At 43.7% G+C, this 17857-nt stretch overlaps 1 protein-coding gene across 1 annotated transcript in view; it reads left to right on the top strand.

Moving 5' to 3' along the window:
* Positions 1–17857, top strand: part of TEK (TEK receptor tyrosine kinase) — a 104662-nt gene that overhangs the window by 49775 nt on the left and 37030 nt on the right. The window contains exons 3-11 of the mRNA XM_019517033.1: positions 2333–2443; positions 3100–3252; positions 4581–4712; positions 6297–6437; positions 7648–7776; positions 9479–9633; positions 13486–13633; positions 14860–15021; positions 15918–16052. Coding sequence (XP_019372578.1) covers positions 2333–2443; positions 3100–3252; positions 4581–4712; positions 6297–6437; positions 7648–7776; positions 9479–9633; positions 13486–13633; positions 14860–15021; positions 15918–16052 — 1266 coding nt within the window. The remainder of the gene's footprint in view (positions 1–2332; positions 2444–3099; positions 3253–4580; positions 4713–6296; positions 6438–7647; positions 7777–9478; positions 9634–13485; positions 13634–14859; positions 15022–15917; positions 16053–17857) is intronic.

Genomic DNA, 17857 nt, shown 5'->3' with positions numbered 1-17857 from the left:
TTGCTATTATTGTCATATGATTTAAAATTTAAAATTCTGACATTCAATAGTTATTTTAAAATGGAACATTTAAATTTTCATCTCGATGTGTAGACATTGTCAGAACTTTTATTTTGGATGGTTCAAACAAAATGTTGGTGAAATGGTCATGATTTCAACTACAATTCAACTTTGAAAGATCTACAGTCTCCCAGAGAAAATAGACCACCAATGTTCTTCCTACCAGCTCTATCAAATGAAAACAGGACTTCAGGGTTAGGGATAGAAATTACACGTAAACTAGTATAAGTGATCAGAAACTGGTTCAAATCTGTAACACAACAGATGTTCAGTGCATATAAGCCACTTTTAAAATGGCTGAAACCAGTTTAAGATAAACCTGGATGGATGTAGTATCAGACTTAACTGTTTTAGGTTATTGGGTTTATTGAGCTTCCGTCCCAGATCCCCTCCAGGTTCAAGTTAGCTCACTAAGCATCCCAGCATGCTTTGCACCTTCCTCATAAACCCGCCCTCACAGGGTAGGTGGGCTAGGATTGGCTCAAGCTATCTGTTCCAGCTGAGCAGGGAGTTGTACTCTAGTGTCCCACAGCTTCTGGCCTGGGCTACAGCAGGCATGTGGCTGCATTTCCTGAATCAAAAGTGAAAGTCTGCTCACTTGCTCATTGGTTCAGTCTATGCATTTTAGATTAACCTGCAAAGACTGAATCGATTCAGCCTTGGGCTTTTTGACTTATATTTGTTTTTTTTATTTAGCACAGTAGATTAGGGATCAAGTAGGAGTTTATGTCAGTCTTGTATGACTCACTCCAGTTGAGACTTCAATAGTTCCGGTAGCTCCTGGTAGTTCTGGTAGCAAATTCAGCTGACTTTAGGCATGAGAAAGATAGATGCAGTACAGAGGTACAGAGAGTAGAAGGAAAACAATATGTGGTAGGGACCAACTCAGAGGGAAGCTAAAAACTCCCATGAAAATAGTAAAACACAGTAGCCCAGTAACAGAGTAGCCAGCTGGGAGTTCACTCACTGTTCTAAATAGGAATGGGACAGAAGTAAAATTTACACTCAGATCATGATCTGAATATTCCTGAAGTACTGCCTGAAAAATCAAAGTTTCCTAATTTTGTAAGACTGCTTTTGTAGAATTTATTTCTCCCTTGTATCTGAAGAGCAGCCTAGGAAATCATAATTAGAACTGATCAGAAAACTCCAATGAGCTCTGCTAAAAAATCTGTGTTTTTCCAATGAAATATAAGGAAAATGACATTTTAAGTCAGTCTTAAATGAAAGGATTAATTTCAACATACTGAAACAAACTAACATTTTGAAATTAACCTTTCAATTTAAGTTGGCTTAGAATGTTATTTTTTTAATGGGGGGGTTAGATTTTCATGTTTTTGACTGCTCCCCCTCCCTTTTCTGTGCACATTTTTCACTGGTAGAGAGAGGATAAAAATTAAAAGGTTTTAGTGAAATGTCACCCTTCACATTCAGTTATTATTTTCTAGCTGGAAAAAATTGGAAAACAGTAAAAAAGTATGGAAAATGTGCCTCTGTTTTAAGCAAAAAGAAATTGTTTCAAATTCTTAGTTGAAGAATTTAAAAAGATCATTGAACTGGATAGTTTGCCATAGGCATTATTTTATTTGATTAAACCGTATCTTCTGAGGGGCCAAATCTTGATCAAAAAGTGTTGACCAGGAATGTAGCTTATTCAGTTGTTCCCACTGAAGAGCAGTGTTTGTCAATATTTGAGGAAAGCATGGAGGCCTAATTTTGAGCAAAGGCTTACATTATGCTATGCCATCTTTAAGCAAGCCTTACATGACATCAACATAATCTTCTAGAACTTCAGAGAAGTTAAATGGGGGGAAAAAAACTCTCCTGAGTTACTTCTCTATAAATTTGCTAAAAGAAAAAAAAATATTGCCTAAAATACATGTTCCAGTACTTTACCCAGTCTGACTGCAAAATATGTTTCTAGGGATAAAAAGAATGGGAATGATATTTCACAGCCTACTGGATCTCAGAGTTAAGGAAATGTTTCCAATTATCAAGGCAAAATTTAATTTCTACTCATTTCTTCTCCTCATGTTTAGTCCTGTTGTTGCTCCAGGGCATAGATGAGCTTCCTGACTGCCAAAATACACAGCAGGGGCTGGTGGTGGTGAAAAGAATGAATGCATTCTGGTAGGAAATCTAAGCATGCAAAGCCACCAGCAATGACTGTGTAGAGCATTCTCCAGCTTCCATCATGGAGACTGAACAGAGACAACAGTTCCTGCCACTGATCCCATGCTGTCCCATTTGTTTGTTTTTGTTATTATTTTAGCTTCCTTCCTCCCAGTGGCCTTAACTATTACAGCAAATCAGGGAGAGTCTGTGAACATTTCCTTCATCAGAAAGGTCTCAAAGGAGGAAGACGCAGTGATCTACAAAAATGGTAACTGCTCTCTATCTCTCACCATTACTGTGCTATCTGGGCACCTCTATAATTACCTAATAATTATTTCTGGTAATGCTTATACAATGACATAGAGGAAACATCACTTTTTACACCTTTCAGTCAGCTTGCATTCCTACAAACAGAGCTGCTTCCCTCCACAATCCCTTTAGTCCTCTAATTCCCTTTTTGTGCCTTTGCTTTGTTTTTCATGTTGCAACTCCCTCCACTTAGTTCTGTCTACCTACCCTCAACTTCCATTATGTTTTGTAGTCCTCATGGCTTCAGCCCTACTTCCCCTTTTTCCCCTGACATATTGTCCTCCAAGATCACCTGGTCTGACTGCTCATTCCACAACCCAGAACCTGGGCGCTTGACTGATCTTTTTCTTTCTCTCTCTCCACCATTGCATCCACTTTCATCTGACATCAGAGGCTGAATTTTTTAACTCTCCATGATTCCACAAGAGGCAAAAAAGTTCTTTGCCTCAAACACATTGTCTGTAATGTTTCAAATGGAAGATTTCCCTTGTATCATGGACAGCTTGGTTCACCCAAGCTGCCTTCACCTAGTGCCTGATTCAAGCTCCTCTAACCGTGAAAGGATGAATGGATATTCTAGTTGTTTATTATGGATCCTTTCTGATCTTCTTTCAGGTTCATTCATTCACTCTGTGCCCAGGCATGAAGTGCCAGGTGAACTAGAAGTATCTTACTCTTCTGTCCAGCTGCAAGATGCAGGGGTCTACTATGCCAGATACATAGGAGGAAATACATTCACCTCTGCTTATACAAGGCTGATAGTCAGACGTAAGTTGCTGTGTCTTGATCTTTGTTTTAATATTATACTGTGATGAAGCTAAGATTAAACCTTTGTTACATATACTGTGGTCAAATTCTCTGTTTGTGTAAACCAGCATCAGTTTATATCATCAAGAATTTGTGGCTTCAGCTGCCTGGTATGCATGATGACCGTGCTCTGAAAATGTGGGAGCTGTAGTTGTCTGCATTGAAACAACAGTATCTTTTGTGTAGTATAGATTACCCTTCATGGCTTAAATGCATCTTTTATATTGAAATTGACACTGCAAAAAAGAGAAATTTGAGCTGTATATTAAGAAGAACTTTCTAACACTTGAGAATGGTTAAATGTTGGAACAGATTGCTTAGAATGGCAGTGGGGTCTTCACTGGAGGTTTTTAAGTGCAGGTTAGACAAGCATTTGTCTGGGATGGCATAGTCAGAGATGTTCCTGCCTTGATCAAGAGGAGGTTGGATTGGATGACCTCCCAATGTCCCTTATAGCCCTATTTGTCCATGATTTTATATTATGTGCAGAATTATTTTCATGAAAGGGAAACAAAGCATGTCATAAGATTCTGAAAAGTTTTTGGAGTAACCAGCGTGTCCCAGACCCAGATCCAGAGTTTAGGGTTTTACAGTTGGACCCCTAAGTGTCATCTCTTGAGAACTGCATTTAGATGTCTAGGGATTTGAGATAATTTCTGACACATAAATGCCATGCTGAGCTATCAAATACAAACCAAAACCTGAAAATTATGGTCCAAATCTAGATTTCTCCACAGTGTATAAGGGAAGAATATGTTTTATTGATCTCTGGTTTATAACATCAGGGGAGAGTTCAGCCTACTATGTTTTTGTCTCAGTTTAAGAAAAATATTGTGACAGCAAAACCCTGCCAGATACTGGCACAATGTCAGCAATGCTGAGTTTAAACCTTCTGCATGTTATAAGCACAACATGTTTCAGCTGAGATGAAACTCTGAAATCCTGACTATTTGTAGTCCAAGAGGAAAACAATATTAAACAAAGCATCCTTGCCAACATCCAAATTGTTTTATTATTTAGATTAATTACAATCTAAAATCTGTTGCACCGTTTCAAAAGAGAAGTTGTTCTTCTCTTCCTGTCTCAACAGTGTTGTGTGTTGCTATTGTGTACTGCAGTTGTCATGTTTCACCCCAGAAGTGGATGCATTTCTTTGGTGAAGTGATTTGTTATATACTGGATTCTAATAGATCAGAAGTGCTATATATGAACAAATGCCATTGATCCTTTTCTGGTTTGCCTAGTGTGTGAGACAGAAACCAGTTTTTTGTCGTACTTCTGTATAACAGGCTGTGAAGCTCAGAAGTGGGGTCCAACATGTAGTTCAATTTGCCCTGCCTGTGTGAACAATGGCATCTGTCATGAAGATACTGGGGAATGCATTTGTCCTCCAGGCTTTATGGGGAAAACGTGTGAGAAGGGTAAGGAAACATTCTTTCTTTAGTCTGATCACTTCTTTGTCCACAGCAAAGTGGGCACTTCTTTGTCCACTTCTTTGTCCACCTTGTCCACAGTTTACATTACAACTGAATCCACATTGCTAAGCAAACTGTTAGGGCCTGGTCATTCTGGGACATGAGCACTCACAATAATTCAGTGGTGCTCACTGTATCACTGCTATGTGGTCTGTCCTTGGGTCCAATCCAGCTGGTGGGCCAGATCCAGCATGTGGGGTGGACATGGCAGGCCCTGATCCAGCTGTGCAGAGGGAAGGGGCATGGCCTGGCTCCACTCTGGCTACATTGAGGCTGGGCATGGCCCAGCTATGACCCAGCTGCATGGGGCTTGGGAATTTGGCATCAGGGGCTGGCAGTATTAATTGCCACTGTTCCACTGCCACCAAATTTCCCAACCTGTGGGGAGCCCCATGGGCCAGATTTTACCCACAGGCTAGGGGTTGAGTACCCCTGTTTTAAGTCACTATACTTGATACTGCTTACTCTAACTATGAAATGTATTACAGAATGTGTAAACCTTAACATTATGATTGCAGTTCAGTGCTTGCAGACATTCTAACCTGAACTGTGGAAAGATCTGACATCTGAACCATACTTTAAAACCTTTGACCCACTCATTCTGTAATTTCAGTAAAGTAAAACTTACTAACACCCTGGTCTTGCAAACAAATGCATCTGAGATTAAGCAGGTGAGTAATTTTAAGCACCTGAGATTAAATTTAAGCATTGGCTCATTGGCCTATCCATGCAGATAAGTATTTGCAATGCCTTCTATGCATTCATTTTATGATGCCTTCCCTGGTAGAACAGTGTTGGGAGAGACCACTGTCCATTTAATTAATAGTGTTTTCCTTGCTAAGTTATAACATCTGTTGCTATAGTGGCTCTCAAAGATACAACTAGAGTGTTCACAAGCAACTGTGTGTTGTGGATATGATGAAGCATTCATCCCTTTTTAGAATTATCTGTTACCAATGGGAGATCTGGACGTTTTTCTTGACTGTTTGCTGTGAGCAACCACCCAGAAACAGACATAAAACTTGCCTCTCCTTCACGGGAGTTTAAAAACTAGATGTACTACCCCGATTCCCATTGAAATTAATGGTAAAATCCGAATTGATTTCCATGAAAACAAGATTTTACCAGGGATTGAAGCAGTTCAAGGTTTTGCTATAGTCAAGTTGTGATAAAGGCTTTATGCTGGCAGAACTTCATCAAATTCAAAGGGGTTATACTGATGTGCAGCAGCCGACAAGATGGCCCTAAGTATCCAAAACATGGTGGTAATTCTGGAAAATCCTCACCATTAAAGAAAACAAAATATGTTTTCATTGCTTGAAATTTTCACTGCAACAGCAGCTTTAGAACATGCCTAGAGTCTTGATGCCTGATGATTCACAACAGGTATGGATATTAATGAACCCAATATTTGAAGGTAACACTTTATTTTTCAGTTTTCTATTTCTTCACTTTGTATAAGGATGTATCACTGAAAGTATTGCTCTTCCATAGACTTAACACTGTTCGTCCATTTTCCTCCCCCTGTAGCATGCGGAGCCAATACATTTGGGAGAACCTGCAAAGAGAGCTGTGAGGAGAAAATGGGCTGCAAATATTATATGTTCTGTCTACCAGATCCATATGGTTGTTCTTGTGCCACTGGATGGAGGGGCCTGGAATGTGATGAAGGTATACAGACATGAGGCACACTGCATGCTGTGTGTAAAGCTCAACAAGAAGTGAGCAACACCTGCTCAGAGCAACAATGCTAACTCATCAGGAATAATAATCTTTAGCAACCTCAAAGATACTCAGATGAAAGATATTCTCTGGGTGCATCCAGATGAGCATGCACATGTGTTTTCTTGGGAACAACTAGCAGCAGCACATAGTCATGCTGCTGCTACTTGTCTCTGGGGAATGCCCGTGCACACATGTTCTGGTGCATGGTAAGTTGCCCCAGCTTGGGTAGAGGAGGCTGGGGCCAGTACCTGGGCTAACACCAGCAGCCTTACCTGGGGTCCTGGGCACCTCCCTGTGTTCCAGTGGCACCGATCTGCACACACAGAGCCTGGCCAGCAACTGGAGTGTGGCTCTGGCTCTCCAAGCTCTGGTTTCAGGCAACACCTGCTGCTGCCATGTGTGCCACCCTGCTTTTTTCTGGCATAGGTTTTTCTGAAACTATCTCCTGGTGTCTCTGGGATCTCCTGGTGTCAAAAAAACCTGCTGTACTGCAAACTAGCAGCACAGTGTACACCTGCATGTGCAGCGTGTGCAGTTTGCTGTGCAGCAGACAGGTCTGCAGTGCCACAAACCACACCTGCATGCTCATCTTGCACCCTCTAAGTGCAAGATAGTACTAGTTTCCTATCAATTAATTAAGTTGCAACTGAAATTTTGGGAAAAAGTCCGTAAGGCTGATGGCCCTGTTTTTCTCCATGGGTAAGAATTAATTACTTTGGTATCTTATTATTGCAAAATGCTGAGTAACTTCAGTTCCATTTGAAAGTAATCTATTTGGGACAGGAATCATATCTTCCTATATGCCTGGGCAATACCTAGTGCAATGCTGCCATAACCTGGTAACAGCCTTTGGGACCACTGTAATGCAGATAATAATTATGTCTTCATTGGGAAGCACCTCACAACACCTAGCTTTAAGATGGCAACACTGGAAACAAATTTGCTTTATTTCCTTTTTGCTGTGCTCCATAGGACCACACGTTAATGATTTCAATTCAGTACACAGCACTTAGCAATTCAGCTCAAATGGGTATCATGAATTTTACCTCAGAGTTCAATGCTCAGAAAGAATGGAGGAAGGTGTGTAGTATAATAGGCAACTGCTTTTATTAATGTATTTATTATAAATACTCACTTTAACCACATGTACTTACAGAGTGCCAACCTGGTTTTTATGGACCGGACTGTAAACTCAGGTGTAATTGCAAACACCAGGGAAGCTGTGACAGATTTAAGGGCTGCGTGTGTAACTCTGGCTGGCATGGCCTACAATGTGAAAAAGAAGGTAAAGCAAGGTAACACGGTAGTAAATGGCTTTTCCCAGTATGACCAAAACAAAACTTCATGCTGGTAGAACATCTCCATAAAAGGCTGATATCCCATCATAGCTGCCCCAGTTTTATTCCAGGGGGCACAGGGCACATTCCTAAATCTTTGTTCTAGCACAGCAGCTGCCAGGCTCTGCTATCCACTGCTTGTTTGGTGCCTTTGGTTTAAAATCAGCATGGTAGTATATCTCACCCTACCTTAGAGCTAGCCTGTGTCATACTTACTCCTATAGGCTTCAATAGAGCTACCTGAGTGAGTAATTAGTCACTATCCTGGGTAAGGGTTGTATGTCCAGGGCTCAGTAATCCACTTTCAGGTTGTATTATAGTTAGGTTGACCATATTATTTTTAAGGAAATCTGGGACACTGCCCCCCTAGCAAAACAATGGTGCTGCTGCAGGCAGAGGATGAGGCAGGAGGGCAGGGTGAGGAATGGAGTCCAGTGGGAAGGCAGAGCAAAATGGTATGCCAGGCAGGCAGGCACTGCAGCTGCAGTTGCAGCTGTGTGGGAGCAAGGCGGGTGGACTGAAGCAGGCATCACCCCACCTGCACATGCCTGGCCTGGCTCCCCCTGAACACAGGCAGGGGATGGGCTGGGCTGACCACTGCTCCAGTCTGCCCACCTTGCTCCCACACAGCATCAGCAGTGCCTGCCTGCCTGCCCACCTGCCCGGTTCACTGTGCTGCTCCGCTGCACCCTGCATCCCTATAATTCTGAGACTTCTGTTCAACCATCCAGGACTGGCCTATGAAATCTGAGCTTGTCCCAGCCAAACTGGGACATATGGTCACCCTAATTATAGTGCACCCTCGCTGCCTACTTCCCATGAACTATGCATTCTCTTGTGGCCAGTACCTCATGGTTTTCTTTGCACTCTAAGCTTGTGATCATGGGACTGGCATTTGGAACAGCTCTAGCTCCATGGGGAGTGAGGGCTTCCAAAACTAAAGAGAAAGAAGCAGCCAAGCCAGGGGTCTAAATTCTGGGGTGATTCAATGCAATACCATTGGATCCTGTGGAGTTTTTGTGCTATAAATCATATCATTTACCAAAGCATAGAATTTTGTATTTACCTGCAACAGTGCTAGAGTTGCCCAGAGAGATTGGGGGACACTGGTTTTGTGCCACAATGGGCACTAGATTCTCAGGAGCTACAACACAAGGAGCGGATGATACTTGTTAATTATAGTATGTAAAATATCCATTGAATATTATTTATGGTAGGCTTAGAGGGCTGTATAAGTTTAAGAAGTGTGGGAGATGGAGACCAAGACTTGATTATACCACTTCAATCCTAGCCTGATTTCATGACTTTCTTTTTATAGAATCATAGAAAAGTAAAGTTGGGGCTTTGGGAGATCACTTAGTACAACCTCCTGCTCAAGACGGGATCATCCCTGTCTATACCATCCAGGCTGGAGATTAGAATGAGCTTTTTGACTATGAGACTGGTCAAGCATTGGAACAGGCTACCTAAAGACATTGCAGAATCTCCATCCTTGAAACTTTTCAAAAGCAGGTTAGGCAGACACTTGGCTGGGATGCTTTAGTCAGGGATGATCCTGCCTTGAGCAGGGGGCTGAACTAAGATGATTTATGATGTCCCTTCAAACCCTACTTTCTTATGATCTTATAATCCTACATTTTTTATTCACAGGTCCAGCAGATGTATCACCTCAGATAAAAAGCTCACCAGGCGATGTGGAACTCAATTCTGGCATGGAGTTTAAACCTACTTGTAGAGCCACTGGTGACCCACTTCCTGTGAATGAAGATTTTAAACTGTTGAAAAAAGATGGAACTGTCCTCAAGGTGGGTTCCTGATCGGTTATTGCACTATTTTTTCTTATTGATATTATATGTGATTGTTAAATAATCTACACTAAAGACCTTTTGACCTAGGGCACTCCCTTACTGGTATGAAAAATACCATGGTACTTTTATGGTCAATTTTTCAGCCAGCCTCTATACCCAACATCCGTGGAAGAATTTGCAGAGGTTTTGATTCAGGGATGTATCCTGTCTCAGGAGGCATCTAGCATACGTTTAGCTTAAAGTGCTTCACATTTACATTTGGCCATACTCCTTGCAGAGATAAATTTAAGTGGCGTGTAAAGCCTTCCTGAATCAGGTTCAGAATTTGATGCATATTACAAAATAAGTATAGTGTTTACTTTCTACTGTTTGTTTTTATGTATTTGTTAGCGAGTGAGCTGTTTTTGGGATAGTTGTGCCACAGCAGTAAAAGCCCATGCTACAGCTGCAGTAGCCCCTATGCAAGGATATAAGTTGTCAGCACCCAGTGCCCCTACTCCCTTCTATCCTGCAGAGCACCAGCATTTTAAGTTACAGCTCTGCTATTTGTTGTTCCTTGTGGCTAAGTACAGACATTTGGGGGCATTAAGGGGAGGTTAAATTGATTCAAAATGGGTGCCTGATATCAGGTAAGTCAGGATGGCAGGGGCTAGCCAGGGAGTTGAGGATTCAGTAGGCTGGAGGAGATCAGGGGTCTGCTGGTGGATGGGGAAGGCGTGACCCATGGGTGGGGTAGAGAGGGCAGGTGTAATCTGCAGGTGTGGGGGGCAGGCACGACCCATGAGGGATAGAGGGAGTAGGCATGACCCATGGATGGGGTGGGGAGAGGGTGGGAGGAGGTGGGGGGGTCTCTCCACCCCCAAGCAAACCTACATCCCCACCCCTCCTGCCCTGTTTCCCACGAGGACTTACTTGGTTGGCTCCAGCAGCAGCAGCAAGGACTGATAAAATTGGTTGCATCCAGAGTGACTTGTGAGATGGGGGTTGAGACGGCTGGCTGGGGGAGGAGCAACGGGCCAGAAGGGTGGAGCAAAAAATAGATCGGGGGGGCAGGGGAGAGAAGGGAGGAGTGAAAAGAACAGCCCTGGGGCTGGGGCCAGTGGCTGTGTTTGCCCAGCCCCAGGGCAGCCCAGGGAAAGTGTACACAAGTTCCATGCTCCAGTTAGACCTAAGTTGAATGAGTCTGATACTGCATAGATCCAGGTTTATCTTAAACCGGATTCTACAATTTTTAAACCAGTTTGTGTGCATGGAACTTATGTTCTGTTACAGGTTTAGACTGATAGCCAGCCACTGAGACCAGGTCTGTAAGTGTAAGGTCGGCACCAGGATGAGCTAAGTTTAAATCGGGCAGCCATTTTTAACCTGATTTCACCTCCCGAATGTCTGTGCTTGGCCTATTTGTCATTTCCCTGTTTAAAAAGTTAAAGATGTAGCAGAAAAATTGTCATGTGGCTTAAATGACCAGTCAAACATTACAAATAACAAAGAGCATATAATCTAAATAAATATTTCATGAACAACACACAGACTTCAAATTATTCATCCAAATACTGATCAAACCCTTCTGAATAATTAACAAGACTACAGAACTGAGAGCAGAAAAAGGTCCTAGTTCTTTGGAAATACAATTCATGACTATTAATTCAATCAGGTATTATAATACAGTGGAGACTTTTTGGTGCAAAGACTGCTGAATTTCTAGCTTAGCATTAGAGGTTTTTCACTGAGGGCTGAAGCGCACTCCCTACTTTAAGAGGAGGAAGTCGGTGAAATTTTTCTCACTAAAATCAATAGAAACAGACTTGGGATCCTGCATCTCAGAATTTTTTGGATAGTCTTCAAGAGGCCAGGTGCATAATACATGACAGTTGTATTTATTATTATTCTATATACAGTAAAAAGCTAAAGTAAAGCAACATTTAAATTACCGCATGAAGCCCACAGTAGTCAGGAAATGACATTGCTCTACTTGGGACCTGTTCCAAAGATCACTGAGGTCAATATGAAGCTTTCTGTCTGAAAGCTTTACATGAAGCTTTAACTGAGGTTAGGAACAGACATTCAAAAAGTCCAAGGTGGAATCAATCAAACTTCCGCAGGTGTCTGTAAGCTGCTTAGGCTGGATAATTAGCAAACAGATTACACTTTTGCTTCTGGGTGGCGGGGGGTATGCAAGCTGCCAACAGGTTAGGGATACTCCCACGTACCCCCAGCATGCTAGAGACTGCCAAGGACAGCCTAGTGTACCATGGTGACCCACTCTGGGGCTCTCCTGGAATCCTAGGGCTGGGCATGGGGGAGGGTCCACAGTGACGACAGGGGGCTGGGAGCATGTGCCCGGCAGCCAATCAGGTGTGGCCCAGACACTCTGTAGAAGGAAGGATCTGGCCCCTCGGCTGCTGCTGGTGCCAAGCTTTGGCCGGACACATTTGGAAGTCTAGGAGGTTTGTTCTGGGCAGCAAGGACAGGGATACTCTGTAGAAGGAAGGTTTGGGCCCCTCAGAGCCCAGCACCAGTGGCAGCCTGTAGGACATGCCCAGCATCCCAGGAGGCTTGTGACAGGCAATGGGGACAGGGACACTCCATAGAAAGAAGAATCAGGCCCCTCAGCTGCTGGTGGTCTGATCCTTCATTTTACAGAGCACCCCTGTACCCAGACATGCTCTCTGGACTGACGAAATTCAGGCACAGCTGCCTGCCTTTTCTTTACATAGTGCTGAGCTGGGGTCGGGGGAGCATAGCCAGGCCCTGGTAGGACGTCTGTTTAGGGAGGCCAGCCTGCACCATTCTAGGCTTTTCCCTGCTGGCTGTTCAAGGGGTGGGAGTGTTGCCAGACTCTAGCCCCCTGCTAGCACTCTGAGGCAAGGGGGGGGGTGGGGGGGTGCAGTGCAATCATCTGTTGATGATATACAGCTTTTCAATCTCCCTCCCTGCTTCTTCATGCTGTCTGCAGCAAACTGACAGGCAAGCAAGCCAGCATGGGGCTGATAACAATGTTTATCACCCCATCAGCAAAACAATAGCCTCTTCCCATTAGTTCAAGCTCTTCTTAAACAGCTTACCAGCTGATTAGCTCCAAAAAGACCTAAGCGGTCACTGTTTTATCTGACTGTCCCAGTGAAATTGGAGACACACACACACACTGATACCTCTCAGCATTAGCTAGCATACCACATGCCTAGGGTCTATGGGGCTGGGGGCTGTGCTGTGGGAAGGAGGGAGGGGGAGATTTCTGCTTGAGCAGCAAGCGGGAGTACAGCAGGAGGAAGCCAGGCAGACCCTGCTGTGTCTGCAGTCTCTGCTGGAGCTCTAGCCAGGGAACAGAGGGGAAGGGCCAGCTCTGCTGTGGAGCAGAGAGCTGCGCCCAGCCCAGAGAGCATGCTTGGGATGCTTGGGGAGTCTGGTTTATTTTAAACCAGCAAGGGGTCTGGGACAGACATTGCATAAACTAGTTGGAGCCAAATCAGTTAAGTCTGATACTACATTAAACCAGATTTATCTCAAAGTGGTTTTGGCCATTTTGAAACTGGTTTATGTGCACTTGAATGTCTGTTCTGTTACAGAATTAAACCAGTTTCTGAGCACTTAAACTGGTTTATGTGTAATGTCTGCCGCTAGCCATTAAGCCTGATACCTCGTTGAACCAAGTCTCTCTTAGACTGGGTTCTATCTTTTTAAAATTTCTATGTGCCCCAAACTTCTGTTCTGTTATGGGTATAGACCAGTTTTTGGTCATTTATACCAGTTGATATGTAATGTCTGTACCTGGACTGAGAAGAGAATGAGACAGGACATGTTCATCAGAGTCCATGTTTTTTAGGCCCTTTCTGTAATTTATCTTTTCAGCCCAATTCGTTCTTAACTGTTACACAAAATTGCTCCGAGGCAACATTTCATATCTATAGAATCCATCCCCCTGATTCAGGAATGTGGGTCTGCACTGTTCAGACAGTAGCAGGAATGGCAGAGGAGCCTTTCCAAGTTACAGTTAAAGGTAAGGTTGCATGAATCATCTACCTTTAAATATCCTTGCTTCTTTATTTTAAGAAGGGCAAGTTTACATCTCTGAATGTTTCCAGCTACAAAAATCTTCAAGACACTATCATGTGGCAATTCCTATTCAGTGGATGAATCTACACATGCACCTTATTGCAGAGTTTATTAATTAGCTCTTCATCTACATCTACACCAGTATTAGGTCACAGTAAAATAATTAAATTTGCCATACGATAGTACTCTCTTACAGCAAGATCATTTACCATGCTGAAATGCACATGTAGACAGTGACCGGATGGGGTCTAGACTCCTGCCTGCCACCTAGCCACAGAACTCCACAGGGTCAGCATGCTTCTGCCCCAGCAAGCCCCTTTGCCACCTGACACTGCGACCTGGAGCCTGGCGCTGACCCCCCACCATTTTCCCTGCCAGCCTGTCTCTGTTCCACCCCAGCTCATATTACTGCCATCCCAGGCGCGCGTGTAGAAGCTGTGCCTGGGAGCAGTTTACTTCGGCTCAGACAGCTGGAGTTTATTGCTGAAGTTTATTGCTTCACCTTAATTTCACATGTAGGTTCACCCAGTGATTCCTAGACGCTAGAACAAGTAATTTCAAACCTAAATGGATACAATGAAGCACCTCAATTTATACCAAGTCATCTTAGTAAAAGAGGCAAGGTGGCACTCAGAAAACATTAGAGATATAGGTACTTAATCCCTCTAAAAATGTTTTAGTACTTGTTTATACAAGTACTAAATGATCGTGCAGGAATGACTGCATAGTCAGCAATTTGTTGGTTTCATTTTTGTTTCTGATTAGTTACGTTTTCTAGGATTCACTGTGAATGCTTCAATTCTTTTTAGTCGCAGCATTTCAGGGACATTTAAATAAATACTTACATTCAAATATTACCAGTAATAAGCTTTTATTACAAACAGCAGCCTGCTGCATGTGTTATTTTATTATTTGGAAAATGAACATAATTTTTAAGATAGAAAGAAAACCCAAGGTATTTGGAAGGATCTAAACTCTCAAGCTGCAGGGCATGAGACAACTCCTATCTAATGGAAGTCAGAGCTATCAAAGATAGAATACTGGATTAGGGGTACCATTTCTCTGATACAGAATGGCAGTTTCTATATCCCTTTGCATCCAGGTAGATACCAGTGTATTATTAATGTAGACAGATAAAAGAACTAATCTTATAGTCCTATTCTTGCTCAGTTCCTCCAGTGCCACAATATCCTCCAAAGATGCGGGAGAGTGGACATAATTTTCTCATCATTGATATCAATGCTGACCCTCACACTGGGGATGGACCAATTGTGTTAACCAAACTCTTCTACAAGCCTGCTAAAGGCTTCCAGCCATGGAAGTCAGTGGAAGGTAAGGGCCAGTGCTTTAATTCCGTTAGTCAAACAGAATCTTTGGTCATAATTAGCCCCATTACATTTGCCTAGCCCAGTGCACCCTACCTGCAGGGGTCCTGGGCCAGTCTCCATGAAGACCCCACCTGCTGTATCTGGCACCCCTGGTGGTGAGTGCAGGGTGAATGGGCCAGTGTGTCTGGGTAGCAGGGCTATCAGGAAGCCAAGTCCAGCCACTGTGCTGCCCCTGCCCCACTGCTGTGCCACCTGGCCCCATGGACTATAGCCCTTGGCATACCCAAGAGCTGCACGCAGGGATAGGACAGGCTGTACTATGCACCAGGTGGCACTTCCACACCTGGGGGCAGTGGGACTGGCTGCACACTCCATGGCCCTGGATGCCCCCCATGCCTGGGCCAAGTGGGGCCAAGGGACCCACTGAAGGCTGGATATAATCACTTGGTGGGCTGGATCCAGCCCATGGGCCATATTTTGCCCACCCCTACCCTAAGTACTAAGCTAGTTAAATCATGAAGTCTCTGAACAAATGCAAGTTATTCCTCCATGTTTCTCTGTAGGATCACATTTTACGCTCCTGGCATCACTTCTAACTATATTTTAGAAGTGCTTATCACTTAGCATCTTATACAGAGAACACTGGCTTGGGAACTCAACCCCCTTTCCATGTCACAGCTCTTGTGGCTCTCTAGCAAATAATAAGTAACAACTAATAAAATTGTAACTATGATAATTAATTTGTACTTCTAAGCAGCTCATCCTAGAACAATGGGGATACAGAGCACCTACACCTTTTACCTTCTTACATTTTATAATTCAGGATTGACAAATTTCTTTCCTAAGCTTTTTGCAGTATAGAACAAGGAGATTACTTTTCTTTTCTCCTTTCATCCTCAGTACATGGAAAGACCAAGAAACTAGATAATCTGGAACCAAAAACAGAGTACCAGTTTTGTGTTCAGCTGAGACGGCAAGGTGACGGTGGAGAAGGGCACCCTGGGCCAGAGGCCAGTTTCACAACAGTAGCTCTCGGTATGTAGTGTTTGTTTGCCTGAAGGATGCCTTAGAACATATATGTGCCAAAGAACATGACATCAGGGAGCTTTTCATTAAACCTTAGTGGGTTCTCAATCAAGCCCCAAGAAGAAGGTTTCCCTTTTACTGGCCTGTAACTTTATTGCTTTATGTAACCATGCATATTAAACAATTAATTAGCCCTCCCCACAGGATCAGGAGCCATGAAAGAAAGTCAAAGAGCTACTAATCTTGGCCATCCTGACTAAGGTAATGTAACAGTGGTAAAGAAATAAAATCCCAGGACCTGATTTTCCATTGCCTTATGCCTTGTGCAACTGTTATACCAGTGAAAGCGCATGTGAAGTACTACCAAATCAAAGAGAAGCATTTTGCATCCACTTTTCGCTGGTGTTAGTCATTTAAACCAGGGTCCTGGCAGCAGAAAATCAGTCCCCAAGTTACATAGCAGCACTTCTGTTTGTAAAACCTGTGTTACACAATGTTAATCATTTTCACAGAAACAGAGTAAATATCACCTGAATCCTTTAGAAGTGAACAAAGCAAATTCAGATGATCTTGGAAGTAAATGGCATGGTGGAGAAACTAGTGTGGTGATTCTCAAGGTTTCATTTCCTGTCCAAAGCTGTTAAGCAGTTCCACCAGAACCTCAGATCCACTTACCAGTTTTCTTCCTTAAACTTCACTCCTTGAGTCAAGATTAATAGTTCCATTCTCTAGATCAATAGTTCTTACCCTTTTTTAGACTCAAAGCACCCCTTGAAAAATGTCAGCATTTATCTTGGAGGAGACAATCCTCCAAGCCCAAGGGGAGGTAATCCCAACATGGATCAAAGGGAGCAAGAGGGCGCAAAAGACCCCACAGCTCACCAAAAGCATCCGGGAACGCCTCCTAGCTAAGAGGGAGGCGTACACCCAATGAAAGGGAGGGGCCATCGCCAGGGAGGACTATACCTTGCTTGCTTGGGACTGCAGGAAGGCCAAGGCGGAGATGGGACTGGGACTAGCTTCCCAGATCAAGAACAACAAGAATCCCTTTTTTAAATATATAGGGGGCAAAAAGAAGGTACTGGAAAACGTGGGGCCCCTGCAAGACATGCTAGGAAATCTGGTCATCACACCAGACGACAAAGCTAACCTATTTAACAATTTCTTTGCCTCCATTTTCCTGAGCAGGGACCGGATCAGCCCCCTCACTGGGACCCCCTCAGGCCCCAGGGGAGGCGCACCCAGGCCAAGGGTCAGTGAGGATCTTATCAAGGAACTTCTGGAGGGACTGGATGTATTTAAGTCAGCTGGTCCTGACGATCTCCACCCCAGAGTGCTGAGAGAATTAGCAGAGGTCATTGCGGGACCCCTGGCACGGCTATACGAGCACTCGTGGTGCTCTGGTGTGGTGCCAGGGGACTGGAAGAGGGCTAACATGGTTCCCATTTTCAAAAAATGGAGGAAGGAGGACCCAGGAAATTATAGGCCAGTTAGTCTTACCTAGATCCTGGGTAAGCTTTTTGAGAGAATTATCCTGGCACATGTCCACAAGGGGCCAGAGGGGGAGGTTATGCTTAGGGGCAACCAACACGGGTTCATTAGAGGCAGGTCCTGTCAGACCAACCTGGTGGCCTTCTATGACCAGGTCACAAAATCCTTAGACACAGATGTAGCAGTGGACGTAGTCTTTCTGGACTTTAGGAAGGCCTTTGACACTGTCTCTCACCCCATTCTCATTAAAAAACTAGGAGACTGTGGTGTCGACACCTACACAGTCAAATGGTTGACTAGTTGGCTGGAGGGCTGCACCCAGA

This window comes from Gavialis gangeticus, unplaced genomic scaffold (genome assembly GCF_001723915.1).
Source record: "Gavialis gangeticus isolate Ggan-Ray unplaced genomic scaffold, GavGan_comp1, whole genome shotgun sequence".
In the NCBI taxonomy this organism is placed as follows: Eukaryota; Metazoa; Chordata; order Crocodylia; family Gavialidae; genus Gavialis; species Gavialis gangeticus.
Note: the sequence above shows the minus strand (reverse complement) of the source record. Positions and strands in the feature narration are given on the sequence as shown.